This window comes from Belonocnema kinseyi, chromosome 5 (assembly GCF_010883055.1).
Source record: "Belonocnema kinseyi isolate 2016_QV_RU_SX_M_011 chromosome 5, B_treatae_v1, whole genome shotgun sequence".
In the NCBI taxonomy this organism is placed as follows: Eukaryota; Metazoa; Arthropoda; class Insecta; order Hymenoptera; family Cynipidae; genus Belonocnema; species Belonocnema kinseyi.
This window is the reverse complement of record NC_046661.1, coordinates 94,150,840-94,164,023: the sequence shown is the minus strand read 5'-3', so window position 1 is coordinate 94,164,023 and position 13,184 is coordinate 94,150,840. Positions and strand designations below refer to the sequence as shown.

Sequence of the window (13,184 nt, the reverse complement as noted above, 5' to 3'; positions counted from 1 at the left end):
AGAAAAATTTCCAGCACGAGAGTGTGCCAGTTAAGGGATAAAACAAAAAATTAATTTTCATCCCAAAAGAGGAATTTTCTAACAAAAAATAAGAATTTTCAACGAATTTACGAAATTTCTACTAAAAGGAACAAATTTATAACCCAAAAGTGGAATTTTCTAATAAAGAAGAGAAACTGTAAATAAAATACTCAAATTTTTAACTAAAAAAGAAAAAAACTTAAATCAAAGAAATTAGTTTTGCATTTAAATGATGAATTTTCAACCCAAAAAAAGATTTTTCGAATAAAGAAATCAAATTTTCGAAAAAAATGCGTTTTTAACTAAAGCAGAAAAAAACTTAAACGAAAGAAATTAATTTTTTACTTGAATGATGAATTTTCAAACAAATAAATCATTTTAAACCCAAAAGAGAAATTTTCTAACAAAAAATAAAAATTTTCTAATAAAGATGACAAAATTTTAACAAAATACATGAATTTTTATCTAAAAAAGAAAAAAACTGAAACCAAAAAAATTAATTTTTTACTTAAATGATGAATTTTCAAACCAAAAACTAATTTTCAATCCAAAAGCAGAAATTTTTAGGAAAACATAATAATTCAAAAAAATAAACGAATTTTCTACTAAAAAAAATCTTTAACCAAATAAATGATGTTTCAACCCAAAAGAATAGTTTTTTAATAAAGAAAACAAATTTCCAAAAAAAATACATGCGTTTTGGACTAAAACAGAAGAAACTTTAACAAAAGAAATTAATTTTTAACCTAAATGATCAATTTTCAACCCAAAAGAAGAATTTTCTAACATAATATTAAAATAATTTAAAAATATACAAATTTTCCACTAAACAAAAATTTTCAACCCATAAGAGAAATTTTCTAATAAAGAATACAAATTTTTAATAAAACACTTGAGTTTTTAACTATGAAAGAAGAAATTTGAACCAAATAAGTTAATTTTTTACTTAAATGATGAATTTTAAAAATAAAAACTAATTTTCATTCCAAAAGCGGAAGTTTAAAAAAAAATTAACAATTTTAAACGAATTTTCTACTAAAAAAGGAAAATTTTGAACCAAATAAATTATGTTTCAACCCAAAAGAGGAATTTTCTAATAGAGAAAATTTTTTTTATATACATGCATTTTTAACTAAAATAGAAAAAACTTAAACGAATGAAATTAATTTTTCACCTAAATAATAAATTTTCAACCCAAATGAGGAATTTTCTAAGAAAAATAATAAAACTTTTAAAGAATTCACGAATTTGATACTAAAAAGGAACAATTTTAAACCCAAGAGAGAAATTTTTTAATAAAGAAGAAAAATTTCCAACAAAAAATACCCATTTTTATCTACAAATGAAAAAAAATGTAAGCCAAGGAAATTAATTTTTTACTTAAATGATGAATTTATAAAACAAAAAATTAATTTTCATTCCAAAAGAGGAATTTTCTAACAAAAAATAAGAATTTCCAACGAATTTACGAAATATCGACTGAAAGGAACAATTTTGAACCCCAAAAGAGGAATTTTCTAACAAAGAAGACAAACTTTAAACAAAATACTCGCATTTTTAACTAAGAAGGAAAAAACCTAAACTAAAGAAATGAATTTTGCATTTAAATGATGAATTTTCAACCCAAAAGAGGATTTTCGTAATAAAGAAAACAAATTTTCAAAAAAATACATACGTTTTTAACTAAAACAGAAAAAACTTAAACGAAAGAAATTAATTTTTAACCTAAATGCTAAGTTTTTAAACGAATATAAGAATTTTCTAGTAGAAAAGAAAAATATTGAAACAATGAAATTAATTTTTAACCTCAATGGTAAATGTTCAACCAAAAAGAGATATTTTTTTACAAAAAAGTCAAATTTTCAACAAATTACACGCATTTATAAAGAAAAATGAAAAAAATTAAAACAAAAAAATTAATTTTTTACTACCCAAAAGAGGAATTTTCTAACAAAAAATAAAATTTTCAACGAATATACGAATTTTGTACTAAAAAAAAAATTTTTCAACCTAAATTAAGAATTTTCTAATAAAGAAGAAAAACTTTCAACAAAATACATTAATTTTCATCTAAAAAAGAAAAAAACTTAAACCAGAGAAATTAATTTTTTGCTTAAATGATGATTTTCCAAACAAAAAAATAATTTTTAACCAAAAAAAGGAAGTTTCTAAGAAAAAATAATTTTTTTAACGAATATACGAATTTTCTACTAAAAAAGAAAACTTTTCTGAAAAAAATATAAAAAAATTTCAATGAATATCCAAATTTTCTACTAAAAAGTAACAATTTGCAACCAAAGAAATGAATTTTTAACTTGAATGATGAATTGTCACCCCAAAAGTGATATTTTCTAATAAAAATAACAAATTTTCAACAAATGAGACGTATTTTTAACTAGAAAAGAAAAACCTAAACCAAAGAAATTAATTTTTAACCTAAACGATCAATTTTCAGCACAAAAGGGGAATTTCCTAACAAAAAAAAAATTTGCAACGAATATAAGAATTTTCTACTAAAAAAGAAAAATATTGAACCAAAGAAATGAATTTTTAACTTAAATAATGAATTTTCAATTGAAAAAGAGGAATTTTCTGATAAAGAAGACAAATTTTCAGCAAAATACATGCATTTTCAACTAAAACAGAAAAAAATTTAAACCAATGAAATGAATTTTGAACCTAAATGATAAATTTTCAACCCAACGGAGGAATGTTCTAACAAGAAAAAATTTCAACGAATATAAAAATTCTGTACTAAACAAAAACCATAACCCAAAAGAGGAAATTTCTAATAAAGAATACAAATTTAAAAAAAAAAATACACAAATTTTAATCGATCTTTTCAACAAAATACAGGAATTTCTAACTAAAAAAGAAAAATATTCTACCAAAGAAATGAATTTTTAACATAAAAAAGGAATTGTCTAACCAAAAATAAAAATTTTAAACGAATACACGAAAATTCAACTGAATAATAAAAATTTTTAACCAAAGAAATAAATGTTGACTTAAATGATAGAATTTCAAAAAAACAGAATTTTCAACCCAAAAGAGACATTTTCTGATAAAAAGGATAAATTTTCAATAATATATAAAAGCTTTTAACTAAAATAGAAAAATCGTCAACCAAAGAAATCAATTTTTACTTAAATGATGGAACTTAAGTTTGAAAAAAAATTTCTAAACAAAAAAATAAATCTTTGAACAAAACAGACAAACTTTCAACGAAATATACAAGTTTAAACAAAAAACGAAAAAATTTTAACCAAAGAAATTAATTTCTTACTCAAATAATGAATGAATGAAGAAATAATTTTTAACTTAAGTGATGAAATTTTAACAACAAAAAATGAATTTTTAACTGAATAGGTTAATTTTCAACCCAAAGTAGGAATTTTCAAACAAAAAATAAAAATTTTCAAGGAATATTCGAATTTTTAACTAAAAAAGAACAAATTTAAACCAAAGACATTTTTTTTGCTTAAATTATAAATCTTTAAACAAACCATTAATTTTTAACCCAATACGTTATTTCGTGACAAAAAATGGAAATTTTCAACGAATATACGAATTTTCTACTAAAAAAGAAAAATATTGAAACAGATAAATTAATTTTGACCTTGAAAGGTGAATTTTCAACCCAAAAGAGATATTTTCTCACAGAAAAAAGAAATTTTCAACAAATTATACGTATTTCTGACTGAAACAAAAATAAGACCAGAGAAATTAATTTTTTACTCGAATAATGAATTTTTAACTTGAATGGTAAATTTTCAAACTAAAAGAGGAGTTTTCTAACAAAAAATTAAAATTTTCAACGAATGTACGAATTTTCTGCTAAAAAAGAAAAATATTGCACCAAAGAAATTAATTTTCAACTTAAATGATGAATTTTTAACTAAAAAGATCAATTTTCTAATAAAGAAGACAAATTTTCAACAAAATATACTTATTTTCAACTAAAAAACGAAAAAATTTGAACCAAAGAAATGAATTTTTTACAGAAAAAAATCGTCTTTTGACATTAAAAGTTCACAATTTCATATAAAATTCATCTATTTGGCATAAAAATGAACCTGTAAAAGTTCATTTCTTGGTTCAAGATTTATAATTTTAAGCGATAATTCGCTTTTTTTTTTAATTCAACCGTTTTTTAGAAAATTAATTTTCTTATTGAAAATAAATTCTCCTAAAGGAAAACTGAAGCACTTCATTTGTGATTGAAAAAGAATCTGTTTTAGTTTAAAAATTTAAATATTAAAAAAAAAAGATCAATTATAAACTATCAATTCATTTAATTAAATGTGTATCAGAACCGCATCCATTGTTCAAACTATTTAGTTGTAAATCTATGTAATTTTTTAAAAATTGGTCCCTTCTGATGAAAATTAATCTTCTTGGATGAAAATTTAACTCTTTATTTACAAATTTCTGTTTTTTTTGAGAATTCATTTTTTTTTTAGAAAATTAATCTTTTGTTTTAAAAATTCATCCTTTTGGGTATAAATTAAATTATACTCCCTGTCCTAAAGTAAAAATTATAATTCTTTACCAACATTACACTAGGTTTAATTTCAATCTAATTTTTTAATGTTTTTAAAAGGTTAATTAATTTAATTAAATTACTTAAAATTTTAAACATTTAAAATTTAATAAAGTTCCCGATTTTTTCCCGATGAACAAAATTTCCAGTCATTTCCCGGTTTTCCCGTTTTTCGGGTCAGGTAGACACCCTGATAAAAGTGAAAAAAAACGTCAGTTTGTTTCAAAATTATTTGAAAAGGATACAATTAGATTCTCGTTCCATTTTGGTATCTCTGGGTGGTCCTGGGAGATTCAGAATAACCAATTGCGCATCGTGGCTCTTATTGACGATGACCTCGTTTAATTTCACAGCAGTGTGCATACGCCTCACATTTCCCTCGTCACTAGAAAAAATATAAATTAATTATCAATCAATCAGTTCATTTCCCACGCGCCCCAAGGCACGTGGGAAATGCCGGATGCACAATTCGCAATAAAAATAAAAACAAAACATTGAAATCATTCCAATTTGAAATTGTTAAATGCGAGGTCTTTTTAACTAAACATTAAAATGTTCCTAAATTGTGATAAATTTATATTATGTTGTGTTAGAAATTATAAAAAAAAAACATCAAAATTTGAAGCTGAAATTTCTAAAAAAAAATAAACGTCGAATAATTTCCATCAGGTATAACAAAATCGCAGATATTATTTATTACTATAAAATTGCTAAGACATGCATTTGCTTTTTAAATTTGTTCATAACATCCACAATTATTTTTAATTTTTCAAAAATAAAAATTAAAAATTGTCTTTACGTAAATCCAGAACACAAAATTGAAAAACTAAAATCTCCAAGTATTTTTAACATTTTAATTTAGATATGAATAAATGATATCGTTTATTAAAAAAATGTAAACTTTCGCACAAATCTTTTTCAAATATTTTGTTGAAAGTCCATTGTTTTTCGTTAAAAATAAATTTTGTAAACTAAAAATGTAATTAATCCATTTTGGCTGAAATTTGCTGTTTTTTAGTATTTACTATTTTGTCGAAATTTATTTTTTTTTTTTTGGTTAAAAATTAATTCTTTGATACGAAAATTGAACTATTGCATTTTCTGTCGAAAAATTATAATTTCTAGTTCAAAACTAAAGTATTGAAAGTTTGTCTACTTGATGCAAATTTAAACTTTTTTCTCGAAAATTAATTCATTAGTTGAAAATTCATCTCTTTATCTGAAAATTAGTTTTTTTTTGGGGTTGAAAATCAACTTTTTGAACTGCAAATTTAACTATTCCATGTTTGGTTAAAAAAATTTCGTTTTTTAGTCTAAGATTTAATTATTTGGTTAAAAAATCCACTGTTTTGCAGAACATATTCTTTAAAACTTGCACATTGAAATTTTTTTGGGAAAATTCGTCTTTTAGGGTTTGAAGATTTTATAATTTTGGCATAAAATTCAAATATTTGGTTGAAAATTAATTTTTTTGTTTAAATTTCATTTTTTTTTGTATAAAATTCAATTGTTTTGTAGAGAATTCAAAGTTTTGACTCGGAAATTGGAGTTTAGTTGAAATATTTTTTCTCTATTAAATGATAAATCTTTCTTGGGTGAAAACTTATCTCTTTTGGTAAAAAAAATCTGTTCTGGTTGAGGATTAAACTATTTTTTTTTATTGAGAACTTAACTTTTCTGTAGAAAATTCCTGTTTTGGACTCAAAATTTAACTCTGTTGTAGAAATTTAATCTTTTTGGTTCGAAATTGATATTTTCGGGTGTGAACTTAAAATTTCTTTTAGATAATTCACCCTTTTGACTTAAAAATTCAACAATTTGGCTGAATATTCTTCTACTTTGAATTACAAATTTTTCTTAGTTGAAAATTCAGGTCTTTAAAGTTAAAATTTTAATCTTCTATTTTTGGCTGAAAATTGAACTACTTGGTTGCAAACGAACCTTTTTTTTTTTTTTTTGAAAATTCGTCTTTCTGACAGTAAATAAATCTTCTTGATGAAAAATTCAACTATTTGGTTAAAAATTAATTTTTCTGTGAAAAATTCGTCTTTCTTTAAATTGAACTATTTTTTATTTGGAATACAAATATTTTTTGATTAAAATCTCAACTACTTGATTGAAAATAAACACGCTTGTTAAAAATTCGTCTTTTTCGATTGAAAATTCTTCTATTTTGGTTAAGGATTCAGTTATTTTGCTCAAAATTCGTCTTTTTTCGATTAATTTAAATGTTTTTTCATTGAAAATAAGAATATTTTTTAGTTAAAATATCAACTATTACATTCCTTAAAAATCGCACCGATTTAATTGAAAATTAATCTCTTTTTGGCCGAGGATTCAAATTATTTTGTGGAAAAATCATCTTTTCTTGATGAATTCAACAAATTTTGGAATAAAATAAAAATCTTTTTTGGTGGAAAATCCAATTACTTAGTTGGAAGTGAAACTACTTTGTTAAAAAGTCATTTATTTGGTTGATGATTCATCATTTTAGTTAACATTTTTTTTCAAATATTTTATTAAAAATTTGTATTTAATTATTCTATTTTTAGATGAAAATTGATCTGTTATAGGTGAAAATTCAACTATTTGTTGAAAATACTTTTTTTTTGTAGGAGAGTACTCTCATTAGTGTAAACTTAATCTTTTTGGGTTAAAAATTAATTTTTGTGTTTGAAAATTTAACGATTTTGTTGAAGTTTCCCTTATTTTTTGGTTGGAAATTTAAGTATTTTATTTTTGGTAGCAAATAGACCTTTACAGTTAAAAATTCATGTGTTTGGTTAAAAATTAAATTTTTATAGTTGAAGATTTATAATTTTAATTGGCAATTCACTTTACCTTTTTTGTGGAAAATTGACATTTTTTTATAGAAATGTAATGTTTTTTGGTTAAAAAATGTTCTGTTTTGTAGAAAATTTATTGCGAATTGAACTTTTCTTAGTTTATGTTTTTTAATTTATCTTTTCTAGTTATTAGTAAGTAGTACTTTTAAATTCTTTTTTTTTAAATTGATTATTTTAACTGAAAATTTAATTCTTCAATTCCTTTGTAATTTGTACTTGAAAAATAATTTTTTTGGATGAAAAACACTTTTTGTAGAAAATTCGTTCTTTTTTTTGGTTGAAATTTTATTTTTTTTATATTAAAACTCATTTAATTTGTTTAAAATGAGTCTTTTTTGGTAGAAAATTAATCTTTTGAGTTGAAAATTCAACTAACTATTTGGTTAAGAATTCATATTTTTGGTGGAAGATTCATCATATTAGTTAAAAATTCATTTTTTAGGTTCAAAATTTATGTTTATAATTTGACTATTAAAATATTTGAAAATCCGTTTCTTTTTATAGAAGAGTACTCTCATTAGTTGAAACTTCATCTTTTTGGTTAAAAATTAATTTATGTGTTTAAAAATGTATTTTCGTAACTAAAAATTTAATTATTTTATGCTGGGTAAAAAATTTATCTCTTTATTTATATATTTATAAAAAAATTTAAATTTAAATTTATTTATTTATTTGAAAAATTATGCATTGTAAACTTTTGTGGTTAAAAAGTGTTCTGTTTTGCAGAAAACTGATCTATTCTATTTTTTTTTTATGAATTCATTTCTTTGGTTGAAAAACAAATTTAATTGAAAATTCGTCTTACTTGTTGATAGAAAATTCATCTTTAGGTTAAAAATTCTACTATTTAGTTGAAAATTTGTTTCCTTTTGGTTAAAAATTTATATTCTTAGTTGAAAATTAATTGATTTTGCTGAATAAAAGTTTTTTTTTTTTTTTTTTAATTTAGATTTTTAACGGGAAAATTAACTATTCTATATTTAGTTTGTAAATTTATCTTCCCTGCAAATAATTGTAAATCTACATATTTTATTAAAACTGTCTCTTTTTGGTATGAAATTTATCTTTTGGGTTTAAAATAGATTTATTTTGTTTAGTTCTTATTTAGATTTACTTATTTTACGTAAAAATGTAACTGTTCCATTTTTTGTATAAATTGTATCTTTTTTTATAGAAATTTAATCTTCTTGGTTGAAAATTATACTATTTCTTTGAACATTTACTTTAATTTTATTGAAACTTTAGTTTTTACTGAAATTTTAATTATTCTATTTTTAGTTGAAATTTTATCTGTTTTTGGTGAAAATTCAACTTTATCTTTTTAGTTGAAAATTTATGTATTTGGTTAAAAGTCAAATTTTTATAGTTAAAGATGTATCATTTTAGTTGAAAATTTACTTTAAATTTTTTGTTGGAAAATTGATCTTTTTCATAGAAATGTAATATTTTTCAGTTAAAAGATGTTCTATTATATAGAACATTTAAATATTATATTTTTGGTTAAAAAAAATAGTTGATAATTCGTTTTTTTCATGAAAATTCATCTTTTGAGTTAAACATTCAACTATTTGGTTAAAAATTCATATTTTGGTGTTGGAAATTCATCAATGTAATTAAAAATTAATTTCTATCGCTGAAAATTCGTTTCGTTTTAGTTAAAAAATTAATTTTTGGCTGAAGCTGTAACCTTTTTTATAGAAATGTAATTTTTTTTTATTCAAAAACGTTCTGTTTTGTAGAAAATTTAAATATTCTAAACAAATATTTTGTTGAAACCTCGCTTTTTTACAAAAAATTTATTTTTTGGTTTTAAGATTCCACTATTTGGTCAAAAATTCATATTTTTGGTTAAAAATTTATCACTGTGATTAAAAATTAATTTCTTTGGTTGAAAATTCGTTTCTTTTTAGTTAAAATTTTTTTTATTTGCACCTGTAACTACTCTTTTTTTGCTTGAAAATTTATGTTGTTACATGAAAATTAATTAATTCTGCTGAAAACTGTTTTTTTTTTTACTTTTCTAAATGCAAATTGAACTATTCCAGTTTTGGTTTGTTAATTTAACTTTTTAGTTCAAAATTTAAAGATTTTATCAAAAATATCTTTTTTGTTAGAAAATTCATACTTGAGGTTCAAATTTTCGATTATTTCAATTGAAAATTTAATTCTTCTATTTTGATGAAAATTCACTTTTTTTGGTTAATCATTTATTTTCTTAATATTTGAACTATTCAAATTTTGGTTAAAAATTAATTTTTTTAGATGAAAATTCATTTCCTTTGGTTAAAAATTCATGTATTTCGTTAAAAATTAAATTTTTTTAGTTGAAGATTTATCATTTTAGTTGAAAATTTACTTAATCTTTTTTGTGGAAAATTGACCTTTTTCTAGAAATGTAACCTTTTTTGGTTAAAAAATGTTCTGTTTTATAAAAAATTTGACTATTCTATTTTTTGTTAAGAATTCATTTCTTTGGTTCAAAACAAAAACTTAGTTAAAAAATTTTTTATTTTGTTGAAAATTCGAGTTTTTTGGTTTAAAATTTACTTTCCTAATTGCAAATTGAACTTTTCTAGTTTTGGTTTGTAAATTTATCTTATCTAGTTGAAAACTTAAATATTCGATTGAAACTGTATCCTTTTTGTTAGAAAATTCATCTTTTGGATTTAAAATTCAAATATTTTAATGAAAATTGATTCTTTTATTTTTTTGAAAATTGATTGTTTTAACTGAAAATTAGTTGTTCAATTTGTGCTTAAAAACTAATTTTTTTGGATGAAAAAAAAACAATTTCGGTGAAAATTCGTTTTTTTTTGGTTGAAATTTTATCTTTTTATATGAAAATTCATTTACTTGGTTTAAAATTAGTCTATTTTGGTAGGAAATTAATATTTTGGATTGAAAATTCAGCTAACTATTTAGTTAAGAATTCATATTTTTGGTTGAAAACTCATCATATTAGTCAAAAATTCATTTTTAGGTTCAAAATTTATCTTTTTAATTTCGCAAATAAAATATTTGGAAATCCTTCTTTTTTATAGAAAAGTACTCTTATTAGTTGAAACTTCATCTTTTTGGTTCAAAATTTTGATTTCTTTCTCGATAGAAAATTTAACTATTTTATTTTTTGTTAAAAATTCATTTTTTTGGTTGAAAAAAAATATTAGGTTGAAAACTCGTCTTTTTTGTGCAAAAAATTTATCTTATTGAGTTTAAAACTCATATTTTTTTTTGAAAATTCATCACTGTAATTAAAACTTAATTTATTTGGCTTAAAATTCCTTAAAAAAATATTTCCTTTTTCGCTGAAGATGTAACTATTCTATTTTTCTAGAAAAATAATACTTTTGGTTTAAAATTAAATAATTTGGCTAAAAAACTCTTTTGTTTGCTGGTTAAAACTTTACTTTTCTACTTACAAATTGAACTATTCAAGTTTCGGTTTCTATATTTAACTTTTTTAGTTAAAAATTAAAATATTTTTATAAAAACTGTATGTTTTTTTTATAAAAATCATCTTTTGTGTTAACAATTAAACCAATTATTTAGTTCAAAATCTATATTTTTGTTAAAGATTCACAATTTTAGTTAAAAGTTAATTTCTTAGTTAATATAATTAATCTTCAAGGTGAATTTTTTTGTTTTATACCTAGAAGAATGTAAAAATTGAGATATTGTAGCAACCCTGAATAAAGCACTGTGTAATGCGGATAATATGTTTTCTATTACTTTGACTTCTTTTGCATATTTAATTTCTAAAGGAAGAAATAAAATAAAAATATTTCATTTATTCGACTTACGGGAGTAGTATAGCTGTGAAAGTGCTGCGGCACTTACCGACCGAAGGTAATTACCTAATGTCGGTAACTCAGCATGGAACAGAACCTTGCTCGGTCGGTAAGCGCCGCAGTATTATCACAGCTATACTACTTACGGGGTGATTTGAGGCGCCTCCTTCACATTAGACGCTTCCTCCTTCTTTTCCTGACACTCTTTAGCTTCTTTTTCAGCATTTTCTTTGTTATCTTGTTTAGGCGACCCTGCAAGAAGTTTAGCCTCTTCTTGTGTCGTTTCTGTATTTTCATGAGTCTTAGCTAGCCCTTCTTCCACTGCACTTTCAGCTAACTTATTCGTGTCAGCTGCCTTATTATTCGCTTCAGATTCCTGCAGAAGCTTCTCTTGAGCTTCCTCTATTCCATTTTGCTGTGTAACGCCTGGTTCTTGGAACCTCACTTTCGTAGCTGTTTTCACATCCACATTGTGGTGATGGTCAACTATCGCTTGAACCTAGATGGAGAAAAATTGCATTAATTCAAAAAAATATCTATTTTTTCTCAAATATTCGCCATCCGCAAGTAGGACTCTAAACTAGCTTTTAAGCGCTATGGCCGCCAAAGAAAAAATCTATTTAAGCCTGCGAAATGAATGTGCCAACTAACATAAGCCGAAATGGAAGAGGGGATTGGGATAAAAAACTTTTAGGTCCCTATTCTCATCTCGTGTTTTAATTCATTTTGTTTGTTTGTTTGAATAATTATCACGAGTTAAGAAAACGGACCTTTTGACAATGAGATGAATAACAAAAGACAGGGTGGCCGCAAAACATCCACTTTTAAAATTCACGGATTTTTCTCTAATTTTTAAATCTATTGACAATTTTTTGAAAACTTTAAAATACCCTAAAATATTTCAAATACTCTGAAACATTTTGAAGTTCCTTGAAATCTTTTTAAATTCCTTGAACTTTGTTTAGAGCTCTTGAAAATTACTTGAATTTTTTTTTCAAATGTTATAAAATCTTTAAAAACATTTCAAATTATTGAAACTTTTCAAATATTATACATTTTTTTAAATGTTTTGAGATCCCTTGAACTTTGTTTAAAACTCTTGAAAATTCCTTAAAATTTTATAAAATACACAAAAAATCTAGAAAATCCTCTGCGAAACTTTCGAATTACTGAAACCTATTTGAAATTCCTTGGCATCTTTTAAAATTCCCTCAAACATTTCAATTCTTTTGAAATTTCTTTGAAACTTTTTAAACTATTGAAAATTCCTTGGAATTTTGAAAAATACCCAAAAATCTTTACAGTCCTTTGAAATTCCTTCAAATTATTTAAATCTATCTGAAATCATTCAGAATCTATTGAAAAGTCTCTGCGATATTTCAAATCTTTTGAAAGCCACTTGAAGCTTTTTAAGCTCTTGAAAATTCTTTGGAATTGAAAAAAAAATCTTAAAAGTAATTTAAAATTCTTTCAAATTATTGAAATCTATTTAAAATTCATTACAATCTTTTGAAATAACCCTTGAAAACATCTTAGAAATTTTTTAAATACCCTAAAATATTTTAAGTCCTTTAAAATCACTTAAAATTATTGACATCTGTTTAAAATTCCCTGAAATCTTTCAAATGTTTTAAAATTGCCTTTAAACTTTTTAAAACTCTTGAACATTTTTCAAAATTTTGCAAAATACACATATATATTTAAAATCCTTTGAAAATCTTGCAAATTATTAAAATATGATAAAACCTTTGGATTTTTTTTTAATTCCCTCAAATATTTTTAAAAACAAAAAGAGAAAAAGAAACAATAGAATCTTTTAAATCCTTTGGAATTCCTTCAAATTATTAAGATTTATTTAAAATTCCTTGGAATCTTTCAAAGAATCCTAAAATCTTTAGAATAATTTTAAAAATGTTCAAATCATTGAAATCTACCTAAAACTCCTTGAAATATATATAAAAATCCGCAAATAATTTAAAATCCTTT

At 22.6% G+C, this 13,184-nt stretch overlaps 1 protein-coding gene across 1 annotated transcript in view; it reads right to left on the bottom strand.

Annotated features, from left to right (window-relative positions):
* The window catches only part of LOC117173388 (solute carrier family 12 member 4), a 129,900-nt gene that overhangs the window by 2,279 nt on the left and 114,437 nt on the right, over positions 1 to 13,184 (bottom strand). Inside the window, exons 11-12 of the mRNA XM_033361916.1 lie at positions 11,345 to 11,697; positions 4,810 to 4,949 (exon numbers count right to left, since the gene is read on the bottom strand). Of these exons, the coding sequence (XP_033217807.1) occupies positions 4,810 to 4,949; positions 11,345 to 11,697 (493 nt within the window). The remainder of the gene's footprint in view (positions 1 to 4,809; positions 4,950 to 11,344; positions 11,698 to 13,184) is intronic.